Raw genomic sequence first — 16919 nt, 5'->3', positions numbered from 1 at the left:
GGGATTTCATCATATTGGTCAGGCTGTCCGCCCGCCTCGGCCTCCCAAAGTGCTGGGATTACAGGCGTGAGCTACCATGCCTGGCCACATTGACAGTTTTTAAAGTCCCCCCAAAAATTGTCTTAGAAAATAGTCATGTAAAGTCACAGTTGAGACTGGGAGACTCCACTGCCTCTTGGCAACTGCTTTAAATGAGAAACAATAGCTCTTCTCCATGGTCTGATCCCTTGTCCATCCCAGGAAGAGGGTTGATGAAACAAACAAGTAGTATATCTCTTATGAAATTCCAGCTATTAAAAACATTTTGTCCAAATTTAATTCATAAGGAAAGGGGCCAAGAGGACTTGATTTTCAAAGGATAAATGCTTGAGGGGATGGACACCCCCATTTTCCATGGTGTGATTATGCGCATTATATGCCTGGATCAAAATATCTCATGTAACCCATAAATATATACACCTACTATGTACCCTCAAAAATTAAAAGTAATTTTTTTAAAAAAAGAAAGAAAACTTGGTGTTGAACACTCCTCTGAGATGGCTGGGAAACTAGAACAATGTTGCACATATGCAGATACGTACCCTCCTTCAGGGTCTCCTGATCATAGAGTCCCTCATGAGCATCAGGCTCTCTTGCTTGGTGAGAGAAGGCACTTGGCTTTTTGAGGACCTTTAGGGCAGCTATGGTTTTAACAAAAGATGGCAACTCTGTGGCAAGAAGTCCTCTTGTGTTGAGACTGTGGCTGATGTGATGCAGCTGGTTATTGAATCAATTTCAAACGTAGCAAACCCATGAGCCCCTAGGAAGGTCTGTAGCTCAGTTAGCCCATCAGGGAAACAGATTTTCTGCGCATTCTTGGCTGTTGAAGACACTCATCACAGCACTGTCCGCCCCTTCCTGGTGCCGTTCCTAACAAGAGACACCTGCTGTGGGACCCACTCTCATTCTTCCATTAGAGGCCTGAAAACAAAATAGAAACCGTAACTCGAAGAACATGTATGTACAATTTCGGACCAACTGCAAGCTAAACTTGTCTGGCAGACTCCAAATCTGCTTTTAAAATAATATGCTTTTTGTCCATTTCTTTATCTTTGCCCTTAATTTTATGGTAGCTTTGTTTCAGTGTGAAATGTTGAATTAAGTCTGTGTGTATCTCCTTTGGGAAATGAAAATTCACAGGGAGATACTAAAATGGAGAGTTTTCACTGTTCATACCTAAGAGAGCTCTGGTGTGCAGGGAGGGGAGTTTTACTCTAAAGCAGAAACGTTCTATTTATATTTCCCTCTCGATCTCATGAGGGCCACCTTCTTCGACATCAACATCGACTGTTAAGTGGTCACGCTCTGTTTGCAGTCAGGAGACTAGAGTTTAATAGAAAGCGTTTAGGGTACTAAGAGGACAGAACTGGGCACTGGCTTGCTAGACCAAGGCTGTTTTTGTGACTACAGTCACAGCAAGGAAGGCCATTAGCGTCTTGACAACGAAGTGTCCCTGAGAGATTTTCTCAGGCCTGAAAAACTGTCCAAAGCAGTATCTTTCTTAGGATATATGATTTCAGCCTTAAAAAGGGAAGAGAGTCCGACGCAGGCTACCCCGTGGGTGAACCTTGAGGATGTTACACTGAGTGAAATAAGCCAGTCACCAAAGGACGAACACTATACGATCTCACTTATGCAAGGTTCCTAGAGTGGTCAGATTGATAGAGACAGAAAGAAGAATGGTGATGGCCAGGCAGCTGTGGGAGGGGAGAAATGGGGTTATTTTTTAATGGCTACAGTGTTTCTGTTTTGCAAAATGAAAAGAGTTCTGGAGATGGACGTGGTTGTGATAGTGACTATCCTTAAGGCCTCCAAATTTTTCTTAGGCAATAATCACGTAAAGTCATTGTTGAGACTAGCAGACTGCCTTAAATAAGAAACACTAGCTGTTATCTGCGGTCTGATCCCTTGTCCATCCCAGGAAGAGCATTGATGAAATAAACAAGTCTATCTTGTTTATTCCAGTACAATGTGAACCAAGTACAAGGTAAGTGTACTTAACACTATGGAACTATACACTTAAAAATAGTTAACATGGCAAATTTGTGTGAAGTATATTTTACCACAATTTCCAAACATTTTTAAGTAAAAAAAAAAAAAAAGAAAGAAAAAACTCTGAAAGCGGAAAAGGAGAAACCGCATTTGCAAGATTTCGTGGATATTCTGTGACTGGCAGAAGCTTGAGGAGTTGACAGGAGATATTAAATTTTTTCCTTGATGTTTAGTTACTCTTGCAGCAGAGGGGGTGCGGAGGATGGAGAAGGAAGAGAGTGTGAGGGATCTAATAATATTCTGAGGAAAAATTTAGTACCCGCACAACTTTCGTTTCCTTGTTTTTCACAAGACTATGTGCTTTTTCAGTCATCGTGTACAAAACAAGGTCTGATACGTTCTCTACAAAGAACTATTGATGGTGTGTCTGTGTGAATTGCCCTAGCATTGGTCACAGCCAACTTCTGTAGAACCCACTGCCCCCGTTCGACAATACACTCCAGTGTGTTTAGCCATTTATGAAAGGTCAGAAATCAACTGAGAAATGGGCTAGAGTCAAAAACATGTGGCCCTATAAATATCAGAGTCAGACGGTCTATTCCATTTTCCCCACTCTTGCTTTCACCCCATCTCACTTCTCTCTTTCACTCACTGGTGAGGTTCTCTGCACTTGGCCAGCACCTCGGACTGTGAAGTTACACAGAGAAGGCAGTGGCTGCAGTCTTCATCTGGGCACCTCACTTTATGCCCAGTCTGGTCCCATAGCACCATTATTAGAGTCTGGTGTTTGTGTTTTTCAAAATATCCTTTTACAGTTTCTGGCTACAGCGCTCTAGCAGTCCAGCCTGCGATGTTCTGCTTTCTTTTAAGGGTTTCTACTTCCCATTAGTGGCAACCCTGCCTTGTGATCAAATTTGACGCCGACGGTGTTTCCTGAGCTGGGGAGTTTGCAGGTCTGATCTGTCAGCGGGGACTGAGAGCAAATCGGGACATTCATCATGACTTTGGCTGCCAAGCTGGAAGACTTTGAGCTGACACTGGAGCACCTGCTCATGGACGTGTTTGTAAGTAAAGGCTTTTCCTATTCCAGGCACAAGAGAGTCTCCCCTGCCACTCTGAAAATCCTTGGGACCCTGTCCCCATTACACAATCGCATTCTAATCTGCAACTGTGCAATTCCCAAGTCCTCATGATTTATTCTTACTCACGTGCGGTCGGGGGAGAAAACCATAAAGTTCCTCAATGCCTGAGTGGCACAGAATAGTCCGTGCAGATCAAATAGCAGAGATGTGGGTTTAGAATCAAGTCACTTGCAGAAATCTGAATGAATAGGCTGAAGAAATAGAAAACATTTGCCAGAAGAGATCAAAGCAGCTTCAATGGCTATTCCCTGAAAGAACCAGATTTGTTTGTTTATGAAGTGACCATTCCAGAAAAACAAGGGAGGAGGGTGCTCAACATACTAATTTTTTTGTAGAGAATGCTGCATGTAGGATAGAGGCATGAACTTCACTGTCCCCAGAATTCTAGTGTCTGGATCCCTGCTACTTGGAGAGGCATTCAGTTACCAAGAGTTCCTCGGGAAGTGATTTTATGGCCTGAGGCTGTTTGAGAGAGTTGCTGCTGAAGAAAAGAGCAGCTGACAAGGACACTTCTATTCCTGTGATGGTCTTAGCGATGCAGTCTTCCCAAACTCCAGGGCACGCATTGCAACTTTCACATCGTTTCTATCTTAAACCAACCACACTCTTTCTTCCAGTACTTTTCTCGGGGTTTTCTGTTGGCCATGGGTCTGTTCGTCCTGTGTTATTCATAGGGGTTTAGGGAGCTGCAGACTGTGAAATGCACAGGTGGTATGGCAGCTGAAAGGTCTTCTCGATCCAAGAACAACACTGGGCTGCCCACGGGAAGGCGGCTGTGAGCTGTGTTACCTTTCCAGGACCCGCCAGTCTGCGTCTCGCATCTGGAGAAGGCTATGGAAGGTTGGCGCTTTCTTTATAGTACATCAGTGAGTCCTTTTCAGGAACCTTTCAGGGAATGGTGTGTTTTGGCAGGCGTGAGAGTCTGAGGCTTTTTTTTTTTTTTCTTTATTAATTTAAAATTTGTCTTCAAATTGAGGCAACATTGTGCTGGCAGAATTCCCAGAGGGACTCGCCCTTCCCAGGGCTGGGTGTGGGGCTCTGGGCGACTCGTATTCATTCCGCCCTTAGTGTTGGAAGTTACGCCTGGAGGAAGAATGTGTCCAGCAGGGAGAGCATCCTTCTGGGTTTCCAGGGATGGGAGATTCATGACCAGGGTCATGACTTTATGAGAAGTATGAACAGAAACTGAGCTGCAGACAGGGAGGCTTCTTGGACCACTGACTTCCTCTGCCTGGCCACCCTGCCCGGGACAGTGGCTGGTGGCTGTGGAGTCACTCTTGGGGGTGATCTGTGGCATGCCAAAGGGTTGGTGTGAGTTTGGTCGTATTGGAGGAAACTAATTTATCAGGGAACTGTTTTATTTAAATACCACAAAGTTATTAATCCATTCTTCTTCTCTCCTTAACTTCCCCTACCTGCAGGCTCCTCTCCTAATACTTCTACCACCTTTGTCTCGTTTCAAAGCTCCAAGATGCACTCCCCCTTGAGAGAGAATGGAGTCAGACACTCCATCCTTTTCTCTAAATACAACCCATCTTTTCATAGTCCCAGTTTGCGTCCTTGACTTCTCACTGGAACTCACCTTCTCATCCTCTCGCAGCCAGTACTTCTCCAGTTCTTCCACCCATTATCATCTCTAGCCCAACCTCCCCACACTTAATTTTTACCCCTTATTTACATAGCATTTGCCTGCCCTCTGTAGCAACATTTTTGTGCCCCTGCTTCTCCCTTAAGAAGCATTTAAATCACATTTAGCATTATGCAATGTTTATATTAAATCATATGATTCCAACAAATTCAGGCAGCTAGACAAAGGTTTGGGCCAGATCACACAAGGTTTTGGAGGTCAAGTTCTCTTTTAAGCCTATCTCCTATAATTTCCCACTGTGAGTGTCCCACTCCACACTGATCCACATCAGTCTCTGTGAGGCAGCGAGCCTCTTCTCATTACTATGTCTTTGTGCTTGTAATTCTGCTTCCTCTTGACCTGTCTGAAGTTCATACATCCTTCAAGCCTCAATGAAATTCTCTCTCCTCTGCGAAGTTTAGACACGTGGATTTCCATCGCACTTTCTCTCTGTACCACTCATTATTCATTGACCTTGTTTGGTTAATTATCTCATTCTGTGTCTCTATCTTGCCTCCTCCTCAAGGTGATCCTGAGATCCAAAAGGCAAGAATGTCTTTGTAACCTCCGTGGCACCTAGAATATTGTATACAGGGACCTCAACGATACATATCAATCGCTTGATTTTTAATTAGTGTATTTTTACTGTCATTGTAAAATTTAACTTTTGGTGGGGGCAATAAAATGCAAAAAACAGAAATCTCATGATTGCATGCATTTCTTACCAGGTTGTAATCTGGTGTCTGACACAGTCATTTCAGATGCCATCCTGTGATATACTGAAGAAATCATTGGATGCAAAAAGAATAGGGACTCTCTTTTTTGTTTGTAATATGTTATTGTAAGATATCGGTGAGGTGCACAAAAGCCCATAAAACATGTGTATATAGTCTAAAGGATTATTTACAACATGAACACCCAGTGTAACCACCATCCAGATTAAAAATGAAATACTGTGAGTGAGGACTCCAGGAGTCTCTGGGTATCCCCTCTAGATTAAGATTATCTCCTTCCCCCAGGGGGAAACACAACCTTTCCCCAGTTTGCTTGCTTGCATTTATTTATTTATTTATTTATTTATTTATTTATTTATTTGAGACAGGGTCTCCCTCTATCCCTCAGGCTGAAGTGCGGTGACATGATCATGGCTCACTGCAGACTTGACCTCCTGGACTCAAACTATCCTCACACCTCAGCCTCCCAAGTAGGTGGGACTATAGGTGTAAGCCACCTTGCCTGGGTGTTTTGTTTTTGTTTTTGTTTTTTTTTAATTTTTGTAGAGATGAGGTCTTGTTATGTTGCCCAGGCTTGTCTTGAATGTCTGGGTTCACGCAATCATTTTGCTTCAGCCTCCCAAACTGCTAGGATTATTCCAGGTGTAAACTACCATATCTGGGCCCCCCTGTTTTTTATAAAGATTTTTCTTTATTTTGTGTATAGCTTCCCTACTCAAAGAAAATTGAGGAGGAGCTTTGAAGTCTCATGGGCTCAAGTCTCAGTCCCAGCTTAGTTCCACTTCCTAGATGTGAGATTGTTGGCAAGTGTTTCCTCTTTGTGAGCTTCAGTTTCCTTATCAATAAAGTGCAGCTAACGCTACCCAGCTTACAGGATCATGGTGAAGATTCAGAAGAGGTGACATAGAGCAAATGCCCAGGGGTGTGTCTGATGCCAACGAGGCACATGGTAGGTCAGTTCTCTTCATCCCTTGCCTTGCCCCTAAAAAGGGCATCTGTTTTAGGTCGCTTGCTGCAATCCATCATTTCCCTTTCCTCCACCTCTAAAGCTGTCTCTCACTATTACTCCCTAACCTTCCCCCCTTGAATGATTGGGAATTCAGGTTCTTTCTAAGCACAGCCTTCACTCCCTGCCTGAACTACAGCAACCTGTGGCTGTTTCTCCTGCTACCAAAATTGCAGGAGCCCTGTGCTCCTGCTGGCTTCCCTAGCATGGCCTCTAAGCTAAAAAAACAAAACAAAAACAAAAACAAAACAAAAAAAAAAACCTCTGGGCTGCCTTATTCCAGAGTCACCTTCCAGAGGAGCCAGGGAGATTGCCGGATGCCCCACGGGGTTTGAGAAGCTAAAAACCTAAATAAGAACAAAAGAGGACTTGACATCTATAGGCCAGTGTGTCCTCTCCCAGCCTTGCTGGGGACTGTAGCCTTTCTCGTGTGAGTTAGATGATCTAGAAAGAATATTTGCATCAGACGCCCATTAGCCTTGGGTTTCCTCTGTAGCTGATGGCATGCTCATTAGGATGTCATCCCACTATCTCAAGAACAGCTGTTTCCATATTGACACTTCTTTTCTGGGATTACAAAGGGCCACTGGGGGGCTTTGGGGGAATGCAAGGCTTCTGCAAGATGAGATAAAAGGGACATATCAGACTGGTGTTTTATAATTAGTTGTCATCACTCTGGGGCGTCTCTAGCTGCTGCTATGCTGCTGGGTTCATGAGAGAAAGCAGCACACGTGTTTACGTGCACAAGCTCGCACTTGCAAATGCACACGCAGGATCCTGCAACCACTCCAGGAGCACAAGACGGGAGATCAGTCCAAGAGCACGAATGGCTCTTCAGGACTAGCTCCAGAAGTGTTGGCAGTGCTCTCAGTGACGCCTTTGTCCTGTTTCATTTTGTCTGTCTGCATCTTGTTTCAGAAGATTTAAAATGCTTCTCTCAGAGGCATACCTTGGAGGCTTTGCATTCAGCAGTCATTCCAACAGCAAATCCGTAGATGAGGAGACCCACAACATACCCCAAAGGAAAAAGAGAAACAGAGGAAATCAAGCAGGTGTTCCTGAAACATTTCTCATTGGATTAAATAACCCAGTATCAGACTCAAATCTGTCCTTTCAGAAAGAGGCCTGTGGTTCTAGCTCACCCTCCACAGCCCTACTTCTGCTACTGACATTGCATGAGCACGTTCTCAAAGGTATCAGCCCCATCACTGTCCGTCCTTAGTTGGCTCAAATCCCCTGTAACATTGATCCTTCTGTTTATAATTTAATTTTTATTTTTATCAAAATAATATGTGTACATGGCAATATTCATAACCTTTGAAAGCTGAAGAGTACTAGAAGGCTTAGAAAGAAAAACCCCAGGCTCCAGTCCTTTCCTCCCGACTTCTGAGTCTGTTTCCCTACAAACACACATATCTCTTCCCCCTCTGTCTTCTGAATATATTGACATCACAATTTAAATCAAAATTCAGTTTTATTATGAATATTAAAATCTTGTTTACATCTGAGAAATATTACACATTATGATGGCATGTCTTGGATTTTACAACTTTATGTTTTTCCTGGAGTTGATAATTGCCTTATTTCAGTGTTTGTTTTATGTTCTATGTATTTATCAATCATTTTTATCTAAGATTTTCAATAGAGCTGTGTAACTCCTCTCAATTTGGTAAATTCATCAGATACTTAACCCACTCCTTTTTTTCTTTTTATTTTTTGAGACATTCTTTCTGAAGCCCTCCTTCCTCCTGCATCAATTGGATTAGCTCTTCTCTTGGTCTCCTGCATGACTGTCTTCTTGAGGATCCTCTTTTCTATTATTCTAGAAACTCCCTTGGTACCTCTCCTGTGATCAGTTCTTTTCTTGGAATTCATATTCCCTTCTAACATTGTTCTGCTGGAGACATCTTCCAGTAAAGGTGCATGAGAAGTAAATTTGTGTGTTACTGAACGTCTGCCCTCACACTTAACTGATAACTTATTTAGTGATTGGTAGTCTGCTGTTGAAATCCAAAGCTGCATTTACAGACTTGACTCCTCTGCTAAGTTCCAGGTCAAAATGTTCAGGCATTAGAAGCTCTGTCTTCCCCAAGCTACTCATTATCATCTCCCCAAACCTTCCCTTCCTCCTGTGCATTTATTTTGACTAATAGGACCATCCTTCCTCTAGTCTATCAGAATAGAAATTGTAAAAGAACAATGTCCTAGTTCTGCACTTAATCATTTCTCATTTGGACAATTGCAATAATCTTGTAACTGCTCTCTCAGCCTCCAATAAACCCTGGTTCTTTGTTCTGCCATTCATCTTTTATCAATCAAGTCCCCAAAACTCAGATTGGACAGTGTCACTTCCTTCCTAAAAGTAACTTTAAATGGCTCCCCCTTGCTCATGGAATGAGGTCTAAAATACATTGTTCTATAGTATGCAAATCAGAATATAGCCTTAATGTCATTTTTTTTTTCTTTTTTCTTTTTCTTTTTATTTATTTATTTATTTTTTTGAGACAGAGTCTCGAACTGTCACCCAGGCTGGAGTGCAGTGGCACGATCTCAGCTTACTGCAAGCTCCGCCTCCTGGGTTCATGCCATTCTCCTGTCTCAACCTCCTGAGTAGCTGGGACTACAGGCGCCTGCCACTACAACCGTTTTTGTTTGTTTGTTTGTATTTTTAGTAGAGACAGGGTTTCACCATGTTAGCCAGGATGGTCTATGATCTCCTGACCTCATGATCCGCCCGCCTCGGCCTCCCAAAGTGCTGGGATTACAGGCGTGAGCCACTGCTCCCAGCTGCCTTAATGTCATTTCTTACTACCCTTGTTCTCATAGGCAGAACTGTGCTATCTCATGTAATTTTCATGTCAACAGTCTATTAACTGCATTTGTGCCATAGAGGTTTAAAATTCATAGAATAGAGTACCCCCAGCAAGCAAGAACAGTTAGAATCCCCTAGTCATCCTCATCTACCTACAAGGATTTGTGCACTGGAGGTGTTTTACCCATTCTGGTCAAAGCTTGCATTTCGGTGTTTTGATTTACAGGATGTTGGGTATACTCTAGAACACATTCAAGATAAACCATATTCCTATGACATGAGGCTTCAAAGCAACAGTATATCACAAAAGCAGATTCAACATGCTTTCTTTTCTTCCTTCCTCACTTTGGGAAAATATACATGTGACTCATCCCAGATGTCCATGAGCAAATGGACAGTTGACCCTGGGAGTGATATGACCCTGGGCACAGGAGCGAAAGCAATCTGATGGCCCTAAAGAAAGCCATTGTCCTTTGCAGCACCAGAGGGATTACTTGAACCAAGATGAACTATTCCCCTGTTGAAGAAAATTGCTTGTTAAATTTCTCCTCCTGGAAAAAGGAAGCACGGAAATTAGAAACAGATGTAAAAGTTGATCATTCGCCACCCAATGCTTATTAAGACACCTGAAATTTGAGAGCTAAGCCTAGTAAATATCGAGTCAACAGCTATTGGCTCTGTTTGGAGGTATGCCATATATATTTAGCGAATCCTGGGCAGTCAATACCATAGATAAGAACATTATTTATATTGCCATTCCAGGTGCAATTACACAGTTTACCCTGTGAAACTGCGCTTCATAAACATGACAAATCAATGCTAGTTATCAAAATCTGTCCACAACTGACAGCACATGAAAAAGGGTTTTGCAAAATGATCTTGAAAGCCAATCGACACAGCCAGCTTCATAGAGGTCAGCTTATTACCCGCTTAATCACATAGCCATCTTGCAAGAGCGTTGATTCCTCGGACCCTGGGCATAACATCACTCCTAATAGCACACACAATAAGCCATTACTACCATGTAGAATAGCCCTTAGCCAGGCTATAGCCACTGATGACCTGATTTGGTCTCATGCTGGGAAGAGCAAGTGGAGTTCTCATGGGGACAAATCATATCAAGACCAGATGTGAAGGACCTTCAGGTGGAGGCATAAAATCCATCTGCAGCTTGTGAGCAAGATCTCTGTCTGCGGATGAAGAGCTGAACAACCTGCAAGCATGCTGATGGGCCTCGTGCTTGATGTCCATAAAGCAAGGCCTTCTAACACAGATGCTGACTCATCTTCCACATGGGTCATTCACATTTGACATTCTCTATGGCTAGATCCTTGCCAGAAAGATCGAGTGAGATCCTGGGATGGCTGATTCTCACGTGAGGTTTCCAGGCTGCAGATGGTGCATTTTTCTCCCTGCCCTGCAAGAGGATAAGGTCTAGCTTCCTTTGTGATGTGTGATTTTCAGTTGATGGGGATAGGGGCTCTTAACCTGGGTGAATTAATTCTGTACTCATAGTTACTCAAATGAAATCTACTAAACAGGGAGCTCTCAAAGGTTCAGGAAGAAGTCTCTTTACCACTCAAAATATGTGGCTAAGCCGGATGGCCTTTTAGGAATTCAGGCAGATGAAACATGGACCTTATAGCAGAACAGACAGGAAGAGGCAGAAGGCTAGATGGTGAAGTACAGGAGGCTGTTGTGGCAAATGAGACAACAGGAAAACCATGTGCAGAATTGAGACTGGAAGAAAAGGGAAGGTGCACACGTCTTGTTTACAAAGAACTTTCACAAACATTGTTTCATCCTGTTGGGTGGGTGTTCGGTAGACTTGACATTTTCTATTATTGGTGCTTGCTATGATAAAGATTGAGTGATTGATGCTTGCTATGATAAAGATTGAGTGAGATTCTGGGATGTGCGATTAGCACGTGAAGTTCCCATGCAACATAGGCTGCATTTTCCTCTCTGCCCTGGAAGAGGGCCAGGTCTGCTTCCCCTTGTGATGACATTTTCACATGCAGACTCAGGGCTAAGGCCAGCAGTCTTTCACTTCACCACAGACACCTCATCACAGAGAGGAGCTGAGTTTGAGGAACAAAAGAAAACTCTTCCAATAAGCAAAAGTTCCCTTGCATCCCCGGTTCTTGGCTCAGCACTTGATCCGTTGTAGTAACACAGAAGAGGGAGGCAGTCAATGGACTCTGGAGCCTCTCATTGCGACCCTGAGTGAGTTACTTCAATCTCTGTGCCTCAGTCCTTTTGTCTTCATCCAGGGAAAATAAGAGTACCTATTTGATAAAGTGTAATGAGAACTAAATAAATTAAATATTTTAAAACTTTAGAATAGTGCCTGTAATAGAATATGCCATATAAGGGAGTTGCCTTATTTTATTAAACACTCAATAAAATAGTGGTTGAATGAATGAAGTAACATAAGCAATAAATGAAAATAGTACAATCCATTTAGACAAGGATGAAGCCAGTATGATAGAGCTTAGTACAGTATACAAGAAGAGCATGGACAGTGTCATGGCAGAAGCAAGGAATTGACCATTTATTCTAGAACACCACACCCTCTCCCAGCAAGGATAAGCAGGAATCAAACTGCACAATTCAGTCTAAACATCTTTTATCTCATTTGCCTGGCTGCTCATAGAGGATAAGTATTAAATGAAGTATTAAATGAAGCCTAGACTGCAGTCCAGCAAGGCAAGGGAAAGAAGGGAGAGGCAGGGAAGGGAAGGGAAAGGAGGGGAGGGGAAGGGAAAAAAGAAGGAAGGAGAAAAGGGAAGAGAAGAAAGAGAGGAAGCAAGGAGAGAAGAGGAAGGGAAGAAAGGATGAAAGGGAGGGAGGAAGGGAAGGAAGAAAGGAAGGAAACAAGGAAGGAATGGAAGGAAGAAAGGAAGGAAGGAAGGAAACGTAAGGAAGGAAGGGAGGGAAGGAAGGAGAAAGGGAAGAAAAGATGAAAGGAAGGGTGGGAGGGAGAGAGAGAAGGAAGGACAGAAGAAAAGAAAGGAAAGAAGAAAAGGAAGGAAGGAGAAAGGGAAGAGAAGAAAGGATGAAAGGAAGGGTGGGAGGGAGGGAGAGAAGGAAGGACAGAAGAAAAGGAAGGAAGTTAGTGAGGGAGGAAGGAAGGAAGGAAGGGAGGGATGAAGGAGGTAGAGAAGAAAAAAGGAAGAAAGAATGAAAGGAAGGGAGGGAGGGAAGGAAGGAAGAAGAAAGGAAAAAGGAAGGAAAGGAAGGAAGAAAGGAAGGGAGGGCAGGAAGGAAGGAAGGAAGGAAGGAAGGAAGGAAGGGAGGGAGGGAGGGAGGGAGGGAAAAATGTATCTGCCCACCCTAGCTAGGTACAGTTCTACCCAGAGTCTTCCAAATGGCACAGGAGGAGGAAAAGTCTGTCCAAAGACAGATACTGCAAACAGTGCATTGTGTTAGAGCAAACCGTAGGTGAAACCAAGAAAAAGCTACACTTTCCCACACTGGTGAGCTGGAGATAATCTCGCAGGCCCTGGGCCTGTGAGGTCTGGTGACAGGAGTGTTGCTTGATGTCTTGGTCCTGTTCTTACGGATATTGGGTTTCATGTTTGACCTAAATTCCAGCCAGTTTTCAAACAGAAAATTATGGATGTAGGCAGCCTTTCTGTTTGTCTAACCTCAGTCTCAGCTTCCTCTAATGAGACATGACATGAATTACCTAGGCTATAGCTGGGTCGGGAGGTAATGGGATGGGGGTGGAATGTTGAAGAAACACAGAGTTTCCCTTCCAAACTTCCCCCTCCTGCTCTAGGAATTTTCCAAGTCTTTTAAGAATGTACTTTTTGAAGATTTAGCTATGTTTCATTTTTGTATTGATACATAATACACATATATATTTATGGGGGACATGTGATATTTCGTTATATGCATAGAATGTGTAATGATCGAGGCAGGGTATTAGGAAGAATATATTTTCTTCCTGCATATGTGTTGGTTCAATTTCATCCTACTGCTCCTCTTCCCTGCTTCACATGACAATAATTACAACATCAGCTTCCATCAAAGTGATGGTTTCTCCCATCCCCCAGCTGGGGGCAGGTTTGGGCGATGGCTGCAGTGGGAGCCCTGAGTGTGTGGCTCCACCTCCAAATCCCTCCCCTGCATCCCACCCACCTCCCTGATACTCACTGCCCTGTCTTCACCCCTCCAGAGCTGAGGTGGACCAAAGGCCAGGGCCCAGCAGAGAGCTTTATGTGCCTGAGCTGTCATGGGCTGGCCTTGGGTTTTGGGTTTTTTTGTTTGTTTTTGTTTTTGCTTTGTTTTGAGACAGAGTTTCGCTCTTGTTGCCCAGGCTGGAGTACAATGGCACAATCTCGGCTCACCGCAACCTCCGTCTCCCATGCTCAAGCGATTCTCCTGCCTCAGCCTCCCAAGGAGCTGGGATTACAGGGACGCGCCACCACTCCTGGCTAATTTTGTATTTTTAGTAGAGACGAGATTTCTCCATGTTGGTCAGGTTGGTCTTGAACTGCTGACCTCAGGGGATCCGTCTGCCTCGGCCGCCCAAAGTGTTGGGATTATAGGCTTGAGCCACCATGCCTGGCTGGGCTGGCCTTGGCTTTCTCTGGGACTGATGGGTGTTTAAACCCACCTCTTGTTCTTGCAGGGTGCCTTGTGGGTTTTTTGCTGGGAATCTCTGGGGACTTATCCCTGCAATTCCCTGGTCCAAATGATGCCTCTCTTCCAATGAGCCATTTCAGGCGCCTCTCTTTCCCTGAGCCCCACACTCCTCTTTTGTCTCCCTCTCCCTCCTCCTACAGCCTGTAGGTGAGGTCATTGAGGGGTTTCAAACCTGCTTCTCAGACACCCCTTGTGCATGTCCTGCTTAGAGGCCTAACTTCTTGATTGGCATGTGGGAGAAGGTGGGAATAGTTGCCACCTATTGCCTGGAGACCTCAAACGACACTGAGAAAGAGCCCGCTTTTAACAGCCTGCAAGATGTTACAAGGAAGTATGGCTCAAGATGGAAGCTAGGACAGATATTTACACGGTCAGCTTTGGATTGTTTCCGTTTCCTTCATGTAAGTGGTATTTCACCTTTTACAAGGGAAAGAATGATAAGGAACAAAATCAGAGTGGCCCCTCAGGTCACCTTCCCATCTCTTCCTCCAGCTCACCATCCTTGGCTGAGCCCCTTCTGCTGGGGCTCATGCTGGCTTCAGCCTGCCTTCTGCCCTGGGAGTGTCATGACAGCACCTATTATACAGTGTGACCTCAGTCACCTCCCCAGCTGAAACCTCTCTGTCCTGTGACCTGTCCTTTCAGTATTCTGCCAAATGAACAAAATAAAGCAATGCAAATGAGTTTACTTAGTGCCAGCAAGTGGCAGTTCTGAGGTCAGACACACATGTGAGTGGACTTCCAGGGGACAGACAGGTCAGCCTCACTAGTGGTGATTTCAGGCATTGGGCAAACGGTTGGACAAATAGTTGAGGCCGGCTCATCAGGATCACCCTGGGCTGCGATGATCAGGCCGCATGTCCGTGCCAGGGCCCAGGATTCCATCAGGAGATCATTTAACCTTCACGTGGCTTTTCAGCATGCATCCACACGGGCACTGACTTCATCTGTGAGGCCCCTCCTGTGACCGCGCATACACGTTGGCCCAGCAGACTCTTCCCCGTCCTGCTGCTGCCTCTATTATCACCAGCATTGCAAAATGCTCTCTCTGTGATGGAATATTCCCCCCCATTCCCCCCACCCCTTTCACGCCCTGCTATTCATGACCAAGAACACCCATTTGCTTTGATACATCTTGCTGTGGCATGTCAAGATCAGTGACTTTCCTGAAACCTGGCTCAACGGATTTCTATGTATTTTCCTTCCAGGATTTTAATGCAAACATTTTCACCAAGACTGGAAGGAAATGTTCAAAACAAACAAACAAAAGGCTTTGCCAGCCTTAAGTGCGCTGCTCCCTGAGGCATCAAAAGCAGCAGCTTCAGAGAGTCTAGAACCGGAGTGTCTTCTACATCTCCCTCTCCTGCACACAGTTTGTTGACTGCCCCCTATCCCTGAGGCATCTTTCCCCCCATGACTCCCACCCCACATCCAGCAGCCATTAGGCCCTTCCTGGATGCTGAGAGTACCGTGTCATCTGCCATCCTGAAAACAACCTGCTCTTTCTATGTAATATTTTTTCGTAGGTTTTCCTCTTGCTGTTCTTTTTTTTTTTTTTTTTTTTTTTTTTTTTTTTTTTTTTTTTTTTGAGACAGAGTCTCGTGCTGTCTGCCTACCAGGCTGGAGTGCAGTGGTGAGATCTCAGCTCACTGCAACCTCCACCTCCTGGGTTCAAGCCATTCTCCTGCCTCAGCCTCCCAAGTAGCTGGGATGACAGGCACCCACCACCATGCCCAGCTAATGTTTGTGTTCTTAGTAGAGACGGGGTTTCACCATGTTGGCCAGGCTGGTCTTAAACTCCTGACCTCAGGTGATCCACCCACCTCTGCCTCCCAAAGTGCTGGGATTACCGGCGTCAGCCACCGTGTACCACCTCCTCTTGCTGTTCTTTTCAGTTCACCCTTAATTTACCGTTTCCCAGTCCTTTGGTCCAATGTCTCAGTCCCTCAGGACTGGCCTGGAGCCGCATATACTCAGATTTATGGCTCACCCTTTCCCTGCCCTGCCTACATGGCTATTTCCAGAGTTCCCTTTCAACTAGCTGGAAGATGCTGCCAGGAGACTGGAAGTCGGATGGAAAGGAAGGGCCAGGAATTTCTCCTCACCTCCCCTTGACCATGAATGAAGGCTCCAGCAGTGGCTGAATCTCCCACTGGATGGGTCTCCAAGTTTCCAGCCTCTAGTAGGTGACCCTGGCTCTCCCAGCTCTAATAACTCGGCTCCTTCCTTGACCACTTAGGCCAGCCTCCCCGCCTCCCCTTTGTGCTTCTTAGCCCCTCCATCCCCTGTGCCTTACTCCTGGTGACATCAAAGCAGCAGCTCCAGAAACTCTAAAATTGCTCAATCTAACAGTTTCCTGTATTGACATTCTCTTCTTTTCAAAGACAGAGTTTTCCATTTTCCTGTTGGATTCAACAGATGTATCTTCCTTTGGGATTTCCAAACTGCTGTAGTCTGATAAAGTCCCGTGGGACAGCAAGCTGGACCCTGAAATCACACCAGTTGACTTTGGTTTTCATCCTAGCTCTGACATTTCTAGCTGTGCTGCCATGGCCAACTTGTTAAACCCCTCTGAGCACCAGTGTCTTCACCTCTAAAACAGGGATAATGAAACTCATTTCTTCCCTGGAAGTAACCTTTGATAACCTCACAGCATGTGGCCTGGCAATGGGTGGGTGCTCAGTGAACATTCGCTCCCCTCGCTTCTCCTAAAGTGGTCGTAACTGTGAGAGTATGAATGCATATCCCTTCCGGTGAAACACATTTGTATTCTAACAATGGAAAGAAATACTTGGCCAGGCATGGTGGCTCATGCCTGTAATCCTAGCAGTTTGGGGGGGCCGAAGCGAGAAGATTGCTTGAGTCCAGGAGTTGAAGACCAGCCTGAGCAATATAGTGAGACCCTGTCTCTATT

General features: G+C 44.7%; 2 protein-coding genes across 4 annotated transcripts in view; both read left to right on the top strand.

The window, feature by feature from the left end:
* Nucleotides 1-16919, top strand: part of PHYH (phytanoyl-CoA 2-hydroxylase) — a 1057918-nt gene that overhangs the window by 300972 nt on the left and 740027 nt on the right. The window lies entirely within an intron of this gene.
* Nucleotides 1-16919, top strand: part of FRMD4A (FERM domain containing 4A) — a 695352-nt gene that overhangs the window by 309958 nt on the left and 368475 nt on the right. The window contains exon 1 of one of the 3 annotated variants that reach the window (XM_050803194.1): nucleotides 2058-3095. The exons of the other annotated variants lie outside the window; for them this stretch is intronic. Coding sequence (XP_050659151.1) covers nucleotides 3030-3095 — 66 coding nt within the window. The 5' untranslated portion in view covers nucleotides 2058-3029. Of the gene's footprint in view, nucleotides 1-2057; nucleotides 3096-16919 lie in introns of those variants that run through there. 3 annotated transcript variants of the gene reach the window in all.

Source organism: Macaca thibetana, chromosome 9 (genome assembly GCF_024542745.1).
Source record: "Macaca thibetana thibetana isolate TM-01 chromosome 9, ASM2454274v1, whole genome shotgun sequence".
In the NCBI taxonomy this organism is placed as follows: Eukaryota; Metazoa; Chordata; class Mammalia; order Primates; family Cercopithecidae; genus Macaca; species Macaca thibetana.
This window is presented reverse-complemented; position numbering and strand designations above follow the sequence as displayed.